At 39.6% G+C, this 23,934-nt stretch overlaps 1 protein-coding gene across 1 annotated transcript in view; it reads left to right on the forward strand.

Moving 5' to 3' along the window:
* Positions 1–23,934, forward strand: part of bmp1a (bone morphogenetic protein 1a) — an 82,389-nt gene that overhangs the window by 35,532 nt on the left and 22,923 nt on the right. Inside the window, exons 4-6 of the mRNA XM_066714475.1 lie at positions 4,342–4,459; positions 10,742–10,920; positions 12,365–12,470. Coding sequence (XP_066570572.1) covers positions 4,342–4,459; positions 10,742–10,920; positions 12,365–12,470 — 403 coding nt within the window. The remainder of the gene's footprint in view (positions 1–4,341; positions 4,460–10,741; positions 10,921–12,364; positions 12,471–23,934) is intronic.

Genomic DNA, 23,934 nt, shown 5'->3' on the forward strand with positions numbered 1-23,934 from the left:
CCCTTTTCTGATCCGCACAGTGCTTGCTCCCAATGCCCTATTCCCTTTGAAGATGCAACTTCATTTAAATGGATTTAGTTCAAAGAAAATGTCTCGACTGGTTTTAAATGTTTAGGTATTCTGTATATTTTCTAGTGGATTAATGGAGCATGCATCAGCTGTACTCGATTTGTTTTGCCATACTTTTCCTTGCTTCTGCATGTACCTACCACGATACTGAATTGTATGAGAACATTGTTGAATAATTTATTTACTACAGGTGTCTAGACAACATACTTACATAGACTGTTTAAATTAGCATCAACAAATCAGCACAACCGTTTTATGGAGGTTTAAAAACTGCAATTAATTTATTGTTGCTCTTCCTTTATCTTCTCTCCTTTTCTGACCCATTACTCCTGTACTGTTTTCTAATTAGTTTTGACTCCTTTATTTGTGCTATGTTTGTCTTAGAATTGTCTATATATAAACCTTTGTCTTTGTAATCTGGTTGTGAATTGTGATAGCTGTAGTGATGGTTAATATTGTGGGTTTGTAGTACATTACATTTTGACTAGAAAAGATGTGTATCTCACCTTGGTTAAAGGCAACTGACAAATTAGATGTCTTAATGCAATTAACTTTTTATATTATTATTTTCTAAGAGATCAACTATACCTTTTTGAACTTCTCTCTGGGAACTTGTTTCAAATTTGAACTTGGAAACCTTACTGCTTCTCTGGGCCTGGCTTAAACTTAAAACTTTACTTTTCCCATCATACTGAGACAACTATTTCCGGATTTGTATCAAATAGCCAAGAAGTACAAGCAGTCTCCATTCTCCCTGAATATTTGCACTGTGCTGTCCAGCTGTGTTTTGGAGTTCAATATTTGACTTGCTACTTTTCAAATGTCAGTTCCTACTAGATTTAAGGAATAATTTGAAGCATACTCTTCAGCAGGCTGTAAATTGAATACGACAACTACAGCCCTAAAACTGTGAAGGGTATAGTTTGGTGAAACACAGCACAGCAAAAAATTTGAACACATTGCTCTAAATGTGTTTTGCCCTCATTCAACGTTTTTCCCCCTAAACCGTACCTGTATTTATGTTTAACCACACCACAAAATGTTCCAGATTCAACTTCACTTGTAAGGCCACCCAATTTTTCATATTTTATTAAATTAAATAAGTGTGTCAGTGTCTGGCTATGAAAAATATGTTCAGGAAACTGATTTATATCATCTTCAACATTGCACAATAACAGATTTGGTGGTGGTTTACAGTATAAAGTTTACATGTATTGATGTACTTGGTTCACATTCCGCTGTCAATGCTTTCTGATTGTCTGCTTATGTTTGCCATGTTTGCAAATGCTTCTTAAAATATCAAGTGCAGTCTTTTCCAGCACAGAACTCTCACAGACTGTAGCCTGCAAGATACAACCTGTTTTTTTTTTTTCTCTCTCTTCTATATTACTCTATTATAGTTGGAGACCTTTTAAACTATTTTGAAGTTTAGGAAACAAATGAACAACCACATTATAATATGGCATACACTGATACAGATCCTTAACCAAACAAACCCACCGTGTTTACAATTGAAAATAAGATACCCTCAGAATAGGGTATAGGGTACATTGCAGTTAATTTCAAATTAATAATCAAATTCATATTCAAGAGGTCTAAATAAATTATTTCCCCCTATTCGTTCTAGCAAGACATCCCTTTAATAAACAGAACATTAAAGGAATGGGAAATTGTAGCAGTTTTAGTAAGCATTAATATGGTGGGTAAATATAAACATGCAACCTTTTATTTATTAGTTTTTTTGGACGCCTTGATATGCAATACTTTAAACTGGGAGAGATCTTCGGTTGTTGATCAAATAGTGTTATTATACAGCAGGCAGACCAGAAAACACCACTTCCTTTTGCCCAGTTAAAGTGTTGGCGAACAAGAAGCATTTTTCAACTCGTGTTCTGCCAGCCCTGATCAGGTAATTCATAAGTGTGACAGAAAAAGTGCTTTGACTGCTTTGGGATACTAATAAACCAGGAGGTAGCTGGCTTTTTATGAAGATGGTATCCCATCAGAGTGTAGTTTTATCTTTCCTTGCCAAGTAGATTGCACTGTGAGTTGCACCAGATTGTAGCTGTACAAGATGTCTTGGAGACGGGATGGAGCCACCCTGTTCCAAGTTTGTCTAAGACTCGCAGACTTCAAGATACCAGAAGGGCCACTGGAATCTGAATTAATTGCCAAACTTCACAGACCTTAAAACACACTTGTAACTGTTTGGAAGACCCTGGATGCTCCAAGTCTATCCTGCTTTGAGGCGTTGCTCTAAAATTACACCCTGTAGTGGTCTAAAACTTCTGAACTTTTGTTTATTCCCAGCCTATCACTGTGATCTTCAGGACCCAGTTTTTCATTAAATTGGAGAATTGGGTATTTCAAAACTGAAAAAGGAGATTCTGATCTTTGAGATTGGGATTTGGATCTGGTAATCCAATCCTACCTTTAATGAAGCTTAAATGTTGTTTTTGGGTTTTTCAAAACTCAAGGGTGAGAGAAGGATAGTTTTGATGCTGAAAATCTGGATGATCTTGATCGCACTGGAAGGGTGGATTCAGGGTGGATTTAGACGCATATTGTGATGTTACCACAGTGGGAAGTCTTGGAAAAGATATACAACTTGACTATAAATCATAAACCGTACTTAATGTTTACATTTTATTAAATTTACACAAGAAATAAGATGTTCCAATAATGAACAAATGCCTCAATATATAAACAAAAACGAATTGTCTAAAGTTCTTAATCGGAAAAATTAACCCCAGCATCTTGCTGTTGTTTTTGAAGAAGACGAATGCGCAATTTTGCTTCTTTCTGTTGGAGCAAGGTCAGCTTGATATACAATCTTTCAACAAAGCCCCCCAGAGGGCATCATACTAGGTGACAGTGTGAACCCACTTTACCATGGCTAAGGACACCTTTTGCCACAGCAAGCACTGATGCAGAGGAAAGATTCAACAGCGCCCATGGAACAACCAGTAGCACAATTGAGCACCTAAATGGAGTGTTGAAGAGGTGCTTTGCATGCCTGAACTACCTACGTGTTGAGCCACAGCGAGCATGCAATATAATTCTCGCCTGTACAGTCCTTCATAACATAGCTGAAACATGGAAAGTTCCTCTCCGTGATGACAGTGGTGATCTTCCACAGCCCCAAGTGGATGGCCCTGTCACACCACTGGCAGCATTGCAGCTGAATGGACCAGCTGGAAGGTCAATGAGAGATGCTGTAGTGAACCTTTATTATTAAAAGGGTCCTTGAATTAATTAATTAATTAAATTTTTAACAGTTTTCAGAGAAATGTGAAGTTTTGTGGGGGTTTTTTATCCATTGAGAGTTGAATTTTGTCTATAAGTTATCTTATGCATTTCATTTATGTATATGTGAATAAAAGTAACATACAAACTTTGATACACTTTTTTTAGTCTAGTTCACTCATGTCTTTTTGGCCTAACATGCTAAACGGAGGCCTTTTCAAATCAGGATTCTGTAATCTTGAGGTATCTGGATCAGAATGATTTCTATCTGATTATTTTCTGAAAAAAAGGCACAAAATCGGCAAGATTACTCGGATCCTGGATTGTAGAAAAGGGGATTACAAAATCTGGATCATTCTGATTTTAGAGGTTTAGAAAAACTGGGCCCAGGTGATAGGAGGTTATGCTGCAGTATGACAGCCCAGATCTGAACTGGTGGTCTCTGGACTGTGAGTCCTAACACATCTTTCCAAATTATCCCTTATTAGAGTCCTTTAGAGTGGGGAATAATATAATGACCAGAGAGTAAAAAGAAACTGAGGGTATCAACTGCTTCCATTTAATGTTTGGGATTCTTTTCTGCATGCAATAGTTGGTTAATGTTTTCCTAGCCTGGTCTTCGTGAGTCCCCAGTCAGTTTGGCTACAATTTTTTAACACTCTGTTGCTGATTTGAATTTGTCTCCGCAGATGCTCTAACCCATTGTTAGCATTTGATTTCTTAAGCAAACCACTTCAGTCTTTGAACTTTAAGGGCTGAAGGGAACTCCAGTGTCTGTTCTAAATGACCAATACACCTGATTGGAAAATGTCCAAGACTTTTTTATTTGATAATTTCTGTAAATCCTGTTGGACTGGGCCTCTCGTGAACCAGGGTGGAACATTCCTCTACTATTGAGAGCAAATGGAAATGATAACCATGATTTTCAATTTTTTTTCCAGGTTTGAAAATGGGGAAACCTAAACTCAGGTCTCTTGCCTCATGTGTGTTTTTTTTTTTTTTTTTTTTTTTTCCTCCTTCTTTTAGGGAGCCAGAGAGCAATATTCCGGCAAGCCATGCGTCACTGGGAGAAACACACCTGCGTGACATTTATAGAGAGGACGCAGGAAGAGAGCTACATAGTCTTCACCTACCGTCCTTGTGGGTGAGTTTGTAGCGGAGTAACAACCACTCTACAATGGGCCTCTTATTTCACTCCCTGCTGTTGAGTTCTAATCCATGTAAATTGCTTCCATCCTTAGTTTCGGACCAGTGTTTGCATTCCTCATTTTAACATTGCCTTAATTTGAAGTTAACATTGTCTTTAGGTTGCCTGAATTGAAGTTAATTCAGTTCTGCTGCTGAGTTGGTGAAAGTAAATGCGTTATAGAAAGGTGATTTAGTCAAGGACTAGCAGGAATTCTGTTCCAGGAGGAGCCAGGTGGGGCCAGTTAGGTGTGAATTGGTGGCAGGTAGACAAAAGCTACTTTTAAAGCAGCTTTTGAGAAAGAGCTGTGCTGTTTCTTGGTCCCAAAAATTTAAGCAGTTGATTAGGAAACAGGAACCAAGAGATTGAGAAAATGTTAACATTTAGAAGAATGTGGCCACTACAGTGACAGGTTTGCAGAATGATTTGCCTTCCTGGATGAACTCATCCAAGAAGAGTTTCATTTGTGAACGCTGTCAGCATGTTGAAATCCTAGAGATCAAGGTCCATGATCTTGAGGCTCAGCTTGTTGATCTGTGCTGTATTAGTGATATGGAAGAATTGGTTGATCAGCCCATGAGAGAGATGTTGTGCAGCCAAAACCTAGGAGAGTTGAGACCTTAGAGCAGGACAGTGTAGAGAACTGCTGTGTTACAGTAGGTCATAACTGCAGAAAAGGGTACACACAACCCTTAGAGACATCCCGAGAGCTTAAAATGCATAGTATGTTCCAACTGCTGGACACCGAGTTGGACAGTGACAGCTCAGAGGGTGATGGGAGGATAGCACCATGGTGCCCACTCCCCCCCAGAAGAGGGAGGTAGTTATAGTAGGAGACTCAATTCTTAGAGGCGTAGATCACACATGCTCTAGTGATAAGGAGACCTGCATGATATCTTGCCTGCCTGGTGCTCAGGTTGCAGATCTCCCTAAACTAGTAGACGGGCTACTGGCCAAAGCTGGGGGGAATCCACTGGTCATGGTCCACATTGGAACCAATGACATATGAAAAGGCAAGGCAGAGTTTCTGCAAGACAAATAGTTAAGAACAAAACTAAAGAGCCGACCTCCACTGTAGTTTTCTCTGAAATACTTCCAGTACCACATGCATGGCCAGGGAGACGGGCAGAGATTAGAAAGTTTAGCATGTCGTTGAAAACATGGTGTAGGGAAGAGGGTTTTAGATTTATGGAGCATTGGTCTTTCTTCTGGAGTAGATGGGACCTGTACAAACCGGATGGTCTACATTTAAACAGAAGAGGGCTAATGCATTGGGAGAGCGTATGTGCAGAGTAATTGAGAATCTTTTAAACTAGGGACCAGGTTGGCAGGGAGTTCTGACAATGGGAGATGTTCCACTAAGGAAAGAAAACCAAGGGAAACTACTAGTAGGAAAGTCTTTTTGTACCTCAATGCCAGGAGTATAAGGAACAAGATGTTAGACCTAGAAGCCACAGTGTTGGCATGTGACTGATGTTGCAGAAGTGACAGAAACATGGCTTACAGAAAATGATGGGGATGAATACAAGTTGAAAGGATACACACAGTTTATTAGGGACAGGCAAAATCAAAGAGGTGGTGGGGTAGCATATGTCAAAAATGACATTGAGGCAGAAGAACTCAAATTAGATCCCAGTAACGAAACAGAATCTTTGTTGGTTAAACCTTTGAATAAAAGATCTTGAGGGTTAGTGGTAGGAGTGTGTTATAGACCACCCAATTCAGATATTCAGAAAGATGTTGCATTGTACAGTATAATCAGGACTGCATGTAGCAAGGATGTGGCTGTTATAATGGGGGATTTCAATTTCCTAAACATAGACTGGGAATGTCCAGTTGGGACTACAGAAGCAGAAATAGAAATGGTTGAGATGATAAATGACTGCTTTCTAACTACTTGAGGCTCAGGAGAAATTTGTACCAAAACTTAGCAAACTGAGGACCAAAAAACATTGGCCAAAATGTTTTTTTAGAAGTATGCAAAAAAATATCAAGAGAGAGAAAATGTTGTATAGCGTAAACAAAAGGGATAGAGATTAAACAAAATGCAATTAATATTTTGAACTGCAAAGAGATGTTAAGAAAGGGATCAGGAAAGCAAGAGGGAAATATAAAGAAACATAGCTCTTTGAGCTAAATCTAATGCAAAGAGCTTTTTCAATACTACAGCAGCAAGAGGTCAATAAAGGAGGAAGTGAAACAGCTAAAGGGCAAAAATGGAAGTACCTTGGAAAAAAAGCAAAATATTCTAAAGGAGTATTTCAAAGAGGTTTTTACAAAAGAAAACATGCCACAGGTTAACAAGCAGGCCAGTCAAACCCTAAGAGAGATCAGGATAAATGAGGAGAAGGTACTAAAGGGACCAGCAGAATTAAAAACAAACAAATCACCTCGGCCAGATGGTATATTTCCAACAGTACTTAAAGAAATTAGGGAAATTATTTATAGGTCGCTAACTCAAATATTCCAAATGACACAGGGGACGTGCCAACTGACTGGAAGATGGCAAATGTCATGCCAATCCACAAGAAAGGGGACAAAACTGAGCCAGGAAATTACAGACCAATCAGTCTCCCCTACATCACCTGTAAAATGTTGGAAAAAATGATTAGACAGAAAATAGAGGAGCATCTAAATGAAAACTATATTCTTGGAGATAGTTAACGTGGGTTTAGACGAGGCAGATCATGTCTAACTAATTTTAGAATTTTTTGAACATGCAACTGCAGCTGTAGATCATGTGAAAGCATATGATATTTTGATAAGGTTCCACACCAAAACTGATCCTCAAATTGGAAGCTGTAGGCATTCAGGGTAATGTAAGTAGATGGATTATGAACTGGCTGATGTAAAAGGGAGGGTGTCGATTTAAAGGAGTTGCTTCTAACTGGAGTGAGGTTGTTAGTGGAGTTCCACAGGGATCAGTACTAGGGCCTGTGCTTTTTCTAATCTATATTAATGATCTGGACTCTGTGATAGTAAGCAAACTTGTCAAATTTGCAGATGATGCTAAAATAGGTGGCTCAGCAGATACAATCTCGGCAGCACAGGATATTCCAAGGGACTTGGATAATATTCAGTTGTGGCCCGACACCTGGCAGATGAAATTCAATGTGGACAAGTGGAAGGTATTACATACAGATAACAAAAATGTCTACTATAATTACACTATGGGAGGAATATAACTAGATGAAGTAACGCACGAGAGACCCCTAGGAGTCTACATGGACTCCTCACTTTCTCCATCCAAACAATATGGGGAAGCAATAAAAAAGGCAAACCAATTGTTAGGGTATATTGTCAAAAGTATAGAGTTTAGAACAAGGGAAGTAATGTTCAAAGTTGTACAATGCACTAGTTAGAGCTCATCTGGATACTGTGTATAGTTCTGGGCTCCACACTTCAAGAAAGATATCGCTGCTCTAGAGGCAGTTCAGAGGAGAGCAACCAGACTTATTCCAGGCCTGAAGGGAATGTCCTACTGAGAGACTGAGGGAACTGAACCTTTTCACCCTGGAACAGAGGAGACTACGTGGGGACTTGATCCAAGTCTTCAAAATCATGAAAGGCATCGACCACATCAAACCAGAGGAGCTTTTCCAGATCAGCAGGGACACACGCACCCGGGGACACAAATGCAAATTGGGCTTCAAGGCATTCAAGACAGAAAACGGGAGACAATTCTTCACACAGAGTTGTCACAATCTGGAACAAACTACCCAGCGAAGCTGAAAATTTGGGAACATTCAAAAATAGACAGGATAGTATCCTTGGATCACTTAGTTATTAATGAACAAAAAATGAGCACGATGGGTCGAATGCCCTCCTCTCATTTGTAAACTTTGTTCTAACTCCCGGTCTTAAGTCCTTGTTTTTCTTGAATCAGATTCCTCCTTGGCGTTGTCAGTCTTACCAAAGCGCTTGTGGGTCTGTTCTATGAAATCACCAGTCTCATGTTCCTGGAGTTATTGTGCTTGCGTGCGTGCGTGCGTGCATGCGTGGAGCTCTTTGTAGTGTACTGGTGTTGTCTTTGTGAGGAGCTTGAACACTGTATTCCAGGTAAGGGGGTTTCCCAAGTATTTGTACCCTAACTTTGATTTTGATGTGATTTAACAATCAAAGCATTGTTCCAATTTGCGTTTTTTATTAATTTGTTTGATTATGCATTTAGTGGCTCACACTCTGTAACCTCTGATTAAAATTATAGGGCTTGCTTTCATCCTTACTGAGTAATGTTAAGAGTAAGGAATAGAGATCTACAAACATTTTATGTGTTCCTCCAGTTGTTTAGCAACCTTAAAACTTCACACATATATTTTTTAAGTAATTGGAAACTCCTCCTTTTCCCCCAGAACCATAAGTTCACTGTCACTCAGTTTTAAAGTAATATTATTTTACTGTTTTTGATAGCATTATCAGGGTTGAAATTTCTGCATTACAAAAAAGGCAAAGGGTTATGGTTGGCTGTTCATAACATTACGGAACCTTCTAACAAATGGCCAACCAGCAAGCAGTGACCTACAATTAAATACCCTGTGTAACTGTCTAAATGTTCCTTCATCTTACAATAACCATATTGTTCATTAGTGTTGAAAAAACATGTGATATGAGAAGCCTGAATAAAATGAATGATCCTATATTATGTTCCAAGTGAATCGCAGTATAAAGACACTGGACACTTTTCAATGTAACTCTCTCTGTTTCAGGGCACGCACAAATGTAGCTATTTTCCACACACAGACAGCAGTGGGTGGCAAATTGAATGCCACGGCCTCATCCATATTCAGCAGTCCCCATATGTCTTTTGTGAAGGCTCTCGAGTTCTTGGCCATGTTATGTCGGAAGTAAATTAGAGAGGGCTTACTTTTGCTGCAGGGTGGAGTTTGTCTTAACTGACACAGCAGTGTGCCCAGGGAGAGACCTGGCATGAGCTATGACAGACTGCAGTCTATTTTCGGTGTATATCTGTTCCTGAAAATAGTTTTCCCAGATAGTGGTGGGAGGGGGTGGACTGAAGGCCCTTTGTCAGTCCTCAGAGTGAACTGGAGTACCAGGGCCACCATCTGACCCTCCTCAATAGAGCTTGACACTAAAGGGGTGAGAGGGTAACTTGAGACTATGTGCCTATCAATCTTGAGCCCTGCCACTGTATAGCTGCCATGTTTTGTCCAGGAAATGGGACTAATCAGCTTTGGGGAAATTGAGACAATAGCAGCCATTTTAAGTCCATGTTAAAAAGCGAAATCAGCCTCTCGTTTTCCTCACGTTTGTGACGAGGAAGAAACTGGGGTCTTGTTTCAAGGGATGGGTCATTTTGTCCTTTTTAAAAAAAAAAATAAGTTGCTCCTGTCACTTCACATCAGGAGACTTAATTTTTTCGGTTCCCTCCCTGGAAAATACTTCAGCTGTTTCATGCTGAAGTCCTGTGCTGTGGCCTGTTCCCCTAGCATCTGCTGAGATGGAAACTGCATTTTATGAGCATGCAGCTGGGATTATTCATATGCCACATCAGTCAGTGCTCGGTTCCTCAAAATAAGATAGGAAGCCTGTGATTTCCAGCTCAGTATACAAAGATGCTGCAGCCTGTAAGGTCCTTTGCCTCAGGGATCTTAAAGTCACTTCCTGGGGTGGCTCTGAGTCTTCAAGGATTTCATCCAACACAGCTCTGTTACTTAATTGGTCTAATTACACCACAAAGTGGTTGGATTTAATCTCTTAAAAAGGCTTGTGGGCACTGTATTTTGAGTCCGCAGCAGATTTTAAGATTCAGCTGTAAAAATAAAACAAATCTTAACTAAGCCTGACTGTGAAAATAATTAAGTTTCTTCAGTAATTGTTTTTTGTGCCAAGTGGAGAGCTCAATCTCACAGCTGAGGACCACTGTCCCACTTGTATATTATTTCAAGACAATGGCCAAGAAGTACAACTCTGACCCTGGAAAGCTAGGATATCTTCACATTGTTGTTCCCGCTAAGCTCTTAATCCACCCATCTCATTATCCACCTAATTGGTCTGGTTTAACTACATTCCCCAGTTTCTGAAGATGGTAATGATTTGGAGAGATCTTTGCAACCGACTGAATTACAGTTGTCCCCGCGTGGCACAGAGACGCATGTGTTCTGTGCTACAACAGGCCTCCCGTTCTGCGTTGTAATCTCAATCTTTATTTCAAGCTGCAGCCCCATCCCCTTGATCTTTGATTTATTTCTCTGAAAATGCTGTGTGTTTGGATTTTTGCAGATGCTGCTCCTATGTGGGGAGGAGGGGGGGTGGCCCTCAAGCGATTTCCATCGGGAAGAACTGCGACAAGTTTGGAATCGTGGTGCACGAGCTGGGTCACGTCATCGGCTTCTGGCACGAACACACGCGGCCCGACAGAGACGAACATGTCAGCATCGTCAGAGAGAATATTCAGCCAGGTACCGTCCTCTCCTAAGACCAGGCTGTCCATTCCTCACCCTATAGAGACCCCCATGGTTTCCATGGAAACCTTTTTAATTCTGTGCGTCCAATTTAAAGATATTTGAATATCGTTTTGTTAGCATAGGACAAGACATTTTAAATGCTCAAAAGCTAGGTGGATTGCACATTTGTACATTTAAGTATTTTCTACAAGTCTATAAATAGAACAAGTATTTTGATGAATATGTTTAAACCATATTTTTCTTTTGGAACGATCTCCCTGAACTATGTATTTAAGGTGTGATGAGGTCGACTCAAGGATATGCTCACTGTGTGCGAATGAAACTAATTACTAGTAAGTTAATGTATAGACTTATTTACTATTTATAGTATTGAGACTACAAATGAGAATCAGCCAAGTTTTTCAGTATTTAAAAGGTCCATTAGCCCAGAGGTTCCCAACCCTGGTCCTGGAGGACCCCCTACCCTGCTGGTTTTTGTACTGAGCTTAATTACTTAATTGAACCCTTAATTGATCTATTTACCTAAATCAGAGCCTTTTAATTATTTTAAACAATAGAGATTTTAAGTTAAGTATAGATTTGTATAAAGAACATTTAAAGAACCAACTTTTATTACATAATTTAAAAAGTCAAATCTAAGCAGATTGACATTTCAATTAAGTAATTGAGGTCTTGGTTGGAACAAACACCAGCAGGGCAGGGGGTCCTCCAGGACCAAGGCTGGGAACCTCAGCATTAGCCAGCTTTTGAGAGTCAGCATCTTGCAACCATCTGCTTCCATCAATTGTGCGAGCTAATGAAACAATAAGTTTTCTTCAAACTGGAGGCATGAAATTTAAAAGGTTTGGATGGATTCGTATGACTCTGAGTGCGTAAGCAATAAGGGCTGAAATGCCAAAATACCGAAGTATCCCTTTAATTGACAGTCATTAAGGCATAATACTAACACTAAATCTGTTCAGAATGCAAATACAAGAGACGTCACTTGATCAAAAAACAAATTGCAAAGTCCTGCTTGGAAGAAACTGGCAAACATTTCATTGTGATCAATGAAGCCAGTATTTTGGGTGAATTCAGTCATGTTGAGATAAGTGAATAAACTTCAATGTAGATTTCAAGTGGGGAGGGGTAGTTTTCTTATCTGAAGAAGTGACTGTAGAGACCTAATTTATTCATAAGGAACAAGTGTTCCCAGTCTTTGGAAATAAGTGATCTAGGGTAAATTATAAAATTAATAATATGGTTTGATATCCTCCAGGAGTCCAGAGTACCTCTATCCTAAAGTCCCGATTCTGGCAGTGACTGTGATTGTGTCATCTGACTGGTTTAAAAGTTGTCAGTTATGGTTTATTTATTGTATGACTCTTCAGCATGTTTTAGGATGTGAATTGAGGTGAAAAGGACATTTAATCTTAACTAAGATTGTTTGTTGCCACAGGGCAGGAGTATAATTTCTTGAAGATGGAGCCAGAGGAAGTGGATTCATTAGGAGAAATCTACGACTTTGACAGCATTATGCACTATGCTAGGAACACCTTCTCAAGGTAGGCTGATGGTCTGCATCATCAAACACAGAAAGCCATTTATAATCATGTGACGTCTGGGATTTAATCTACACATTCTGGCTATAATTAAATAAGATGACTATCGATGTTGACAATGGGGGGAAATGTCTGCCTGGGTTTGTGTATATACCGGGCTTGGGGATGCACAAATTACACAAACGGCAAAGGATCCACAAAGATATGGTTACAGCAGACAAAATGCCAAAAACATCTCTTCAGTGTATTTAATCAGTGACAAATCAGTGCCTGGCCTTGCAGACTGCTGCAAACCTTTAGAGAGCTGGAGGAATTCTGGACCAAAAAATAAGCCTACACACAATTCAGTATGTAACCTGTTGTATTGTAAGATCCATTGCTGGTGTAGGGAGGCTTGTCCTGTTACTTGTTGTAATATTTATTTTGTATTTGTTATGCTGCTCCTGAAAAGGGTTTAAAATAATCCCCATTCTGTGATAGACATAAGACAAAACAATTATTTATTCAACAAATGTTTTGTGAGTCGCTTATTATAGAGAAATTCCCTAACAAGAAAATATGGTTGAACTGCTTTTTTATATATTATTTAGCACACTGTAGTATTGTTTTTATTTGTAAAGCATGGTTATCCAGGGAGAATGGGTTTTATAGGTAACCCTTACATAATAAATATATATATATATATACACTCACCTAAAGGATTATTAGGAACACCTGTTCAATTTCTCATTAATGCAATTATCTAACCAACCAATCACATGGCAGTTGCTTCAATGCATTTAGGGGTGTGGTCCTGGTCAAGACAATCTCCTGAACTCCAAACTGAATGTCTGAATGGGAAAGAAAGGTGATTTAAGCAATTTTGAGCGTGGCATGGTTGTTGGTGCCAGACGGGCCGGTCTGAGTATTTCACAATCTGCTCAGTTACTGGGATTTTCATGCACAACCATTTCTAGGGTTTACAAAGAATGGTGTGAAAAGGGAAAAACATCCAGTATGCGGCAGTCCTGTGGGCGAAAATGCCTTGTTGATGCTAGAGGTCAGAGGAGAATGGGCCGACTGATTCAAGCTGATAGAAGAGCAACTTTGACTGAAATAACCACTCGTTACAACCGAGGTATGCAGCAAAGCATTTGTGAAGCCACAACACGTACAACCTTGAGGCGGATGGGCTACAACAGCAGAAGACCCCACCGGGTACCACTCATCTCCACTACAAATAGGAAAAAGAGGCTACATTTTGCACAAGCTCACCAAAATTGGACAGTTGAAGACTGGAAAAATGTTGCCTGGTCTGATGAGTCTCGATTTCTGTTGAGACATTCAGATGGTAGAGTCAGAATTTGGCATAAACAGAATGAGAACATGGATCCATCATGCCTTGTTACCACTGTGCAGGCTGGTGGTGGTGGTGTAATGGTGTGGGGGATGTTTTCTTGGCACACTTTAGGCCCCTTAGTGCCAATTGGGCATCGTTTAAATGCCACGGCCTACCTGAGCATTGTTTCTGACCATGTCCATCCCTTTATGACCACCATGTACCCATCCTCTGATGGCTACTTCCAGCAGGATAATGCACCATGTCACAAAGGTCGAATCATTTCAAATTGGTTTCTTGAACATGACAATGAGTTCACTGTACTAAACTGGCCCCCACAGTCACCAGATCTCAACCCAATAGAGCATCTTTGGGATGTGGTGGAACGGGAGCTTCGTGCCCTGGATGTGCATCCCACAAATCTCCATCAACTGCAAGATGCTATCCTATCAATATGGGCCAACATTTCTAAAGAATGCTTTCAGCACCTTGTTGAATCAATGCCACGTAGAATTAAGGCAGTTCTGAAGGCAAAAGGGGGTCAAACACAGTATTAGTATGGTGTTCCTAATAATCCTTTAGGTGAGTGTATATAGACTGAACTGAGTTAAGACGGTGAAACCTTTGCCCTCCCATACATTCTTCCTTCTTGGCTTCGTCTTATACTAAATTAATCCCTGCATACCAATGTATGAAATTAAGTGTGGATACTTTGAACTATAACTGTATCTCATCCTTTTTCAATTAGCAGTCCTGTGGCAAGGTCCCCATAGCCAGTTCAAATACACAGTGCCTGTCAAGGGCCACTGAGTTATGACTGTCCATTGCCACAAGATCCTTCCCCAGCTTCTGTAAACTTTCCTTTCTCCAGAAAATTCCTCTCGTTTGCTACCTGATTTATGACTGGATCAGTGTGACTCGGTTTTGGGAGCCTTTGATAGTTTTCACTGGAATCTGATCTACTGGTATTGAAAGGGGAAGGCTTTTGGCATTATGCTGCCATTTTAGTTTCTTCTGCAATGAATCTGGGATTCATTTTATATGCCTTTCCTTCCTCTTCCTCCTCTTGTAGAAGTTTGATTTGTTGCATTTGTCCAGTAACTTCCATTTAACAAAAAGTAACAAAGAAGGACATTGTAGAATTACAACAAACCGTACATTATATAAGATGCCAGTTCAAAGGTTCTAGTTCAGTACATATAAGAATATTGTATGCTTGAATAGCCAGCATGCACAATTCAACAAAGGTGCTTATGATATGTACTGGTTAGGGTGAAATAGCATTGTACTGCTAATAAAATGTTCTGTACAATATCCTTTAGTGGGATTAGGAGTTGGTGGACTCTTGTCACACAAACCTTATTGTTCTATATATATATTAAACATATATATATATATATGCATCTAGAAATATATAACTGTGAGGGGGTAGTGTGTTTGTACATGCCCGAGTATTACCAATAATTATACTCGTACATTGTGTACTTGCTTATGTAAGCACACTTACATTTTCTCAGTCTTGTTTGTTGGAAAGGTCTATCAGCAGGTTTAACAAGCAATCAAGTCAGAGATAGTAGCAGGCAACCTGGCAGGGCACATCAGTGGGGGGGAAGATCATCAACAAGGCAAATGCAGATGGTATAAATAGATGACTCCTTTAAGACAGCAGCCTCGTTTACTCACGTCTCCCTGGCTCTTGCGGAGCAGATTGTGTGTGGGTACTGTCCTTTCACACCCAGCCATGTGTGCAGCGTGAGCACAGTCTGAAATGGGTTTTATTCTGAGCATCTAGAACGTATTCCTGTACTGCCTCTGCGGTACAATCTCGGTGGTTTGCAGAACACTTTGTGCTTGTGTCCTTCATGCACCCCTCCTTCCCCTCAGCAAGAGCAGATGTGGCATCCTAAAGGTGATGCAAAGCTCCTTACAGATGCATTTGTTTTGTTTTTTATTATATTATTCAATTAAAATGTGTCAAATAGTCAACTCCCCTGCTACTGCTCCCAGCTTCTTCAGGAGTAATGAGACGATGTAATGAGTAAGTAGAGACGATGCGTCCCCCAGAATGCACCACTATTTTGTCACATTGTCACAAAATGCTCACAACCTGGCTATTAGACCAGCCTAAGGATTGTTCAGAAGATTCCTCAGGCAGATGCACAACTCTTTGTCCCACCATACCTCAGAGAGGCTCTGCCGTTTGTCCTCACCCAGCCTGGGATCCAGTGTTGGGGAAGCTACTTTAAAAAAAAAAAAAAAAAAAAAAGTAGCTAAGTACATTATAAGCTACTTTTTTCCAGCTAACTACTCAAAGCAGTGGTTTCATTACAGGTAATTTAATCCTTCACACAAAAATTACTTGCATTATTTTCTTAAATAAGATTCTATACCTGAAGATAGACTGACACTTCTTATATTGAAAATTGTCAAAGATGCTTAAATTGCGCCCCAACCATATAGTTCCTTGTCTCGGCTTCAATTGTACAGAAAATCTAGCATCTTGTTAATGCCACATAACATTTCAAAGTGGGAAACTGAGAAGGCGTTCACAGGCTGCACTGGCAGCCAAACCTGTGTTGAACTTGATGAACACATTCTTCTCACAGTAGAAGTTTTTTAGATTTAGTTTGGATTGGGCTTATCAAAATAACAGCCTTAATTTTCAACAACCAATTTGTAGCTTTTAGCATCCGAGCTGTACAAGAGAGCCTTGGAATGTAAAGTCAGCTCAGCTATTCTAAATCCCTCCCCCTAAGAAAATATTTATTTGAGCTTTTTGCTGGAAAAAGTTTGCTAACGTTAAAAACTACCTTAAAATTAAAAGTAGCTTGTTACTACACAACTACTGAAAAAGTAGCAAACTACAGTAGTGTAGCTACTTTTAGCAAGTTACTCCACAACACTGCTGGGTACACCAGGCTAAAGCTGGCAATACCTGAACTGGAATGGAGGCCAGGTGGATTTGAGCTATGGTACAAATCTGGTGCTCTGGCTGGGGGCTTTGACCAGCTGTGCCATTCAGAGGGCTAAAGATCCCTTCATTTGACCCTGGAAAGTATGAGAATGGAGGTTCACAAACACAATGGATTTCAACCAAAACAGAAGTGCAGTCTGGGGTGTTTGAACAGTGTAGTCAGTGTAGGGTGTTGAACTTGTCCTTGCTGTGCTTTGCACCAAGTGACAATTAGTGGGCCGCCTTGATTCATCCAAAATGCAAAACGCTGCATTATCAACACCACAGAATGCCGAGATAAACCTAGAGGCGTAGTGTTAAAGACCAAAGGCTAAGGAGGGCTGTTTTCTGTATCCAAAGAGAAGGAAGTTCCATCAGAATTTGCGTATGAAAAACAAAGCAGGATTTTAAGTTAATTTGTTTATCTTTTTCTGATTTAATTGTCTTGCCTTTGTAAATGCATACATCTTTGTGTTGACCGACATAACATGATTTTCCCAGCAGGGTCAGCACACAAGCTTTCTTTTTATAGTTTAGTCTGTGAAAGACAACCAGTGAGATATTCTTTCCTTTTCAGTTCCTCCCTCCAGACTTATATGACTAAAATCTAAAAAACTCTTCCTTGTCTGCCTTGTACCAGACCCACCTTGAACCCTTCTCTTGGTTCTGTGAAGTCGCCTCAGATTAATCTTCGCTCTGTGTTCTGTGACGTTTGGAAGTTATGGCAGTGTACTGTGAAATGTACTGTGGTGTGAAAGTGGCTTTTGTGGTTTGGATTGTCCACTGCGACCACTACAGTGAGGGGAAAAAAGTATTTGATCCCCTGCTGATTTTGTACATTTGCCCACTGACAAAGAAATGATCAGTCTATAATTTTAATGGTAGGTGTATTTTAACAGTGAGAGACAGAATAACAAAAAAATCCAGAAAAACGCATTCAAAAAAGTCATAAATTGATTTGCATGTTAATGAGGGGAAATAAGTATTTGAGCCTCTATCAATCAGCAAGATTTCTGGCTCCCAGGTGTCTTTTATACAGGTAATGAGCTGAGGTTAGGGGCACTCTCTTAAAGGGAGTGCTCCTAATCTCAGCTCGTTACCTGTATAAAAGACACCTGTGCACAGAAGCAATCAATCAGATTCCAAACTCTCCACCATGGCCAAGACCAAAGAGCTGTCCAAGGATGTCAGGGACAAGATTGTAGACCTACACAAGGCTGGAATGGGCTACAAGACCATCGCCAAGCAGCTTGGTGAGAAGGTGACAACAGTTGGTGCGATTATTCGCAAATGGAAGAAACACAAAATAACTGTCAGTCTCCCTCGGTCTGGGTTTCCATGCAAGATTTCACCTCGTGGAGTTTCAATGATCATGAGAACGGTGAGGAATCAGCCCAGAACTACACGGGAGGATCTTGTTAATGATATCAAGGCAGCTGGGACCATAGTCACCCAGAAAACAATTGGTAACACACTACGCCGTGAAGGACTGAAATCCTGCAGCGCCCGCAAGGTCCCCCTGCTCAAGAAAGCACATGTACAGGCCCGTCTGAAGTTTGCCAATGAACATCTGAATGATTTGGAGGAGAACTGGGTGAAAGTGTTGTGGTCAGATGAGACCAAAATCGAGCTCTTTGGCATCAACTCAACTCGCCGTGTTTGGAGGAGGAGGAATGACCCCAAGAACACCATCCCCACCGTCAAACATGGAGGTGGGAACATTATGCTTTGGGGTTTTTTTCTGCTAAGGGGACGGGACAACTGCACCGCATCAAAGGGATGATGGACGGGGCCATGTACCGTCAAATCTTGGGTGAGAACCTCCTTCCCTCAGCCAGGGCATTGAAAATGGGTCGTGGATGGGTATTCCAGCATGACAATGACCCAAAACACACAGCCAAGGCAACAAAGGAGTGGCTCAAGAAGAAGCACATTAAGGTCCTGGAGTGGCCTAGCCAGTCTCCAGACCTTAATCCCATAGAAAATCTGTGGAGGGAGCTGAAGGTTCGAGTTGCCAAACGTCAGCCTCGAAACCTTAATGACTTGGAGAGGATCTGCATAGAGGAGTGGGACAAAATCCCTCCTGAGATGTGTGCAAACCTGGTGGCCAACTACAAGAAACGTCTGACCTCTGTGATTGCCAACGAGGGTTTTGCCACCAAGTACTAAGTCGAAGGGGTCAAATACTTATTTCCCTCATTAACATGCAAATCAATTGATAACTTTTTTGAAATGTGTTTTTTGTTGTTATTCTGTCTCTCACTGTTAATATACACCTACCATTAAAATTATAGACTGATCATTTCTTTGTCAGTGGGCAAATGTACAAAATCAGCAGGGGATCAAATACTTTTTCCCCTCACTATACATCAATACTAGCAAGACATTCTTAAAGAATCAAGTACAAGCAAACTAACAAACATCTGGTAACTTCTAATAATGAAGGAACATCATCACATATGAAAGTTCTGTTTTCCTTCAATTACTTGCTGGGGTAGCCTGGTCCAGACCATCACAATTGTTAGATGGATTTTATAATTCAAGATAAAAACAATTGAATGTTTCATTGTTGCTTTGATAAAACCACTTAAATCCTCCATTTAAGTATGGATTCTCATTTGACCCTGTACATACTGCACAGATTTTGCCAAGAAGATTAATCGAGAAACATAATCTGCCAGCGCAAGATCTGTAATCTTGGCAAAATTAGTTCTTCCACGACACAAACGCTCAAGTGAGACACATGTGCGTACTTTGTCAATCTTTGAATTTTGCAGGATATATTCTCAATTTCAGGAAAGCGCTCAGAACGGCAAGTGACGCAGAAAAGCAAAACTAATTGGAATGTCAACATATCTTCCTGTTTTGGCATCTCTTTTTGAAGGGTTGTTATTTTTTTGTTTGGATTTTTTCTCTTCTCTTCATGTGCACTGGTAATATGAGCTGGGTACACACAAGCACAGAAAGTGACTGGACAGCTTGTGATAATTATATGCTTTTCTGCCGTATGAGAAACAGATGTTTTGGAGGCTGTCATCTTTTGTTTATTTATCTATATCTTTCTCCCCCAACTTGTAATCTGGAAAATTTCCAGCTCAAATTATAATGAGCTCATAATGATGGAATTGGGGTACTCTTGGCCACTGACTGGGAACAGGGCAATGTCTTGATATTAGGAAATTAACAATCCACACTAACCAGAAACGTTAACGAGATCGTTCAAATTTGTTTAAGTTGTGGAAGAGCTAAATTGGACTGTCTTTTACAGTTGTTTTTTACTCCTTAGTGTAAGGGACCGTAATTTGCATGCATTAACAGATGATGACAAGATTATACAAACAAATGAATACAAACTTTTCACACCACAATTTGCATTGCAAAAACCGATGCCAGTACAAAGGCAGTAAGGCTGAAATCTGTGTGAAATGTTGTTTTTGAATTTCTGTGTTTAATGTCCCACGACTTACACATTTGTTAACTATTTAAAGCAGGTGTACTTACCTGAGCCATTTCCATAATTCTTTCACTTGGTTTAATATTTGACTGTTCTAAAAAGTAAAGGAGTCATGGACTGACGCAGCATACTTTGCTTTGACGTGATTTTGAAGTTAAAATTACAAATGCACAGGACATTCATAGTATGGGTGTTTTCTGTTTCTATAAATACTCTGAATAAGCAGGAGGTTTTAAAACCACATGTGTACAGTCTATTGCTCCCAACAGTTTGGAGAAATTGTTTTAAATGCTTGCAATAGGAGTGTGTGTGTGTGTGTGTGTGTGTACCACAACTGGTGATGCATGTTAGAATATGGACTGGTAGGGGCCAGAAACTGCTCCCATGATCCCCTGAAAAGACTTGGAGGCAGAAAATGCAGGGTAGGTAATAAGTTCACCACTGCGAGTATAGTATTGGGTAGTTGGATCACAGGTAGTCTTTTAGACCATCTAGTAGCTAAATAAATGTGTGGCTGGTGAGTCAAATGTAACATTTAGAGATCTCAATGTATTTCAGATCTAGAAACTAGAGATCTTGAAATAATTTGTATATATCTTAATGAATTGCATTTAATTTAACTTTATTTACAGATCTCTAATACATTTAACAATCTAAAATTCATTGAAACCTATCTGAAATACATTTAGAGATCAAAATAATGTAAGCAACATACAGGTACTATTTCATACATCTTAAAATTGACAGGAATTCATTTGGAGATATCTTGAAATGTATTTCAGATATTTTAATTTAAGATCTTGAAATGATTTACAGATCGTATAATTAATTGCTGATATTTTATAATATATTTGAAGATTTGGTAGCTAAAGATCTGAAATCTCCAGATATCTTTAAATAATTCAAGATATCTTCATATAATTTCCAATGATCTCTAAATGTTATAACTAAAAATTACTTGTACTGTACTTGTTCCTGATTTCTTCCTTTGATTTTGGTAAGGTTAGTGTTTTTCCCACATTGCCTTTCAAAGTATTGCTGATTTGTGACTGTTTAAAATGTGCTTTCCACAGTTAAGTATCACTTATGGTGGCAGTTTTGGGACATCTGATTTTAATAAATTGTGTAAACGAGGTGTACAATCTCCATCCCACTTCTGCGGCTTTTTGTAGAAATGCCCAGAATTAAACATCAATTAACGGCTCTTCTGCAAAGACAAATTATTTCCACAGATTATTTTTTAACCACTTTGCAGCCATTCCACATGCTTCGTACATGTCGCACCACTTTTCAGACTTGATTGCAACAGGCTTACAACTCTTAAAACCTGCACTGTGTTTTAGTACATCTAGCTCTGAATCACTTATTTGTGAATGCCACATTCTGATAGCTAGATTAACAGATGGTAATATATTTGTTTTATACATGCTGTCCATGAAGTTAACCCTTGTGTTAATTAACATTTAACAACAAATGAAATCTCCATATGGATGCAGAACCTTCAAATCAAGAAAAGAACTGTTCATGCAAGTCCAGGGGGTTAGCTGTTCCTCCTGGATCAAATCCTCCAATGGGCATGATAGATGAACCGTAGACATTCTTGGCTGGCAGGGCAAGAAATGGCAGATGGCTTTGACCACATGTATATCATTGGAAAGATGCCTTGTGTTAATCCTCCTGAAGAAAGATTGAGGTGAAAATGGTTATCGGAGTTTAATAATTGAATGTTCCAAAATGGGTATTGCAAAATTCATAAGTATAAAAAAGATTTTAATATACTTTTTGGTTTTATTAATTCTCTAACCAAGCAGAGTTTTTGTTTTTTTTTCTTCCCCCGTTGTTTTTGCTTTTTGTCTGGTTTACATTCCTCCAGCATGTTTGTGGTGTCTGCGTTTGAGAACATTTGGTGTTATCTTGATGGCTTCCTGCTACCAGCCTCCCTGCGTAGGTTACCACCACGATTAGTGTGAGGGAGTGCTTTCTATCAGGGTTTTCTTACTGTTTAGGTTCCTTGCTTGTAAAAAGTACCATAGTCTGGTGATTTGCTGTCCTAGCACAGACTTCCAGTAAAATCAATGCTTGAGCAGCACTTTAAGGGATCCAGGAATGCGTTTTTGTATTTTCTCCATACAGCTTAACTCTGAGCACATGCACTACAGGAACTAGTACTATAATACGTCTCAGCTGTCTTTTAAATCCAAGGATGGAGTAGACCAGATTTTATTTTTTTTCTCCCCCACAGCATACCAGTTCTTTTGCATTCCTGAATTTCATTCATAAATGAACAAAGTTTATGATGCATCTTCCATTTTTTCTATCATCTTCTGTTTGTTCTGAAACCCACAGATGATATTTTCCCTCTATATCGAAACACTAAACAAAGTGTACAAGGCTCAGAATGACCTCAATGGTCTGTCAGTCGTGCCACTTTTCAGGTCAAGAAGTGAAGTGGTGTCTAATTTGTAAGTGTATCTGTGAAACCTTGTGATAAGGAACAGATGTCATATCCAGCTACCCAAATGCTAACATTGTAATAGTGACCACAGACCAAACACATATCTACTGTCTCCAGGGGATGTTTTTAGAAAGCCATGTACAATAAAATTATTAATGGCATTCAGGAGAAGAAATAAATCACATCATAATTAAAAATAATTCAATTTAAAGGATTAAACAAAAAATGTGTATAAATGCATGCAAAATATCAGAATTATGATTGATATGTCCTGACATTCCAGAGATGGCCCTACAAAATTTCGATATAACATTTCTATGTAATAATGGAAGGACATTTTTTAAATGTGATTGGGGTAATACACCTGTTATTTGTCAAAACCAAACCACGTCCGACCTAGAACAACACACTATTGTCATTACAAGACTGGTTCACTTGGGAGGGTTTAAGCTGGCAATATCCTGCAGTCACAACAGCTGTAAGAAGTTCAGCTATTTTCTGGAAACATACGCTTTGATTTCTATAAAGCACTACCTTTGTGAGTCTAAGAATGTATTTACTTATTTACTATACATTTATTTTTAATTTATTCATTACTTTTTCATTTTGGATCATGATGGATATTATTTGTAAGAATTGTGTAATTTTTCCAGTTTTCTGTAAAGAGCTGGACAAACTCTTTAAAATAACAGCTTAATTTATTTATTGTATTGTAAAGCACCGTGGGAAGCCTTGGTACAGCACTGTCTGTTGTTTGGAAGATTTCACGGCCCAGGGTGATGGCTAGAAATGGTCCCTGCATAGATGGACATTTCTCCTCTCGCTTTTGTCTTATACATGTACCCAACTTTTTTTCCTTTTCTTAGAGATAGTTTATTGTCCATGTGTGTGTGTATATGTGCGTGGGGCTGGGCCAACTCAAATAAAGACCTCGCAAAAAGCATCCTTGTCTCTCCGGTCACCAATTGGAGTGCTGGTGTTCAGCTGCAGCCAATGGTGATTTTCCCCTGAAAGCAAGCAGGCTCCATTTAAAGTGTTAGCTCAGAGGCCCCACTGTTTACACATGCCTTGAGTTGAGGAGCACATCGCCATGGGAACAGAGTGGGAGCAGAACCCCTCAGTTCAGTCATTAAAGAAAATCAAGGACAACAAAAGTAGTGAAATGTCAGCCTCCAAAAGTCAAGTGAAAAGATCTGAGGCATCTCATCCTTGTTTTCTTGGTGTAGTACTGTCCTTTTAAAGCTTTGCCCCCCCACCCCCCTCCACCCCACAGGTATTGTTACTCTG

Source organism: Amia ocellicauda, chromosome 9 (genome assembly GCF_036373705.1).
Source record: "Amia ocellicauda isolate fAmiCal2 chromosome 9, fAmiCal2.hap1, whole genome shotgun sequence".
Lineage (NCBI taxonomy): Eukaryota > Metazoa > Chordata > Actinopteri > Amiiformes > Amiidae > Amia > Amia ocellicauda.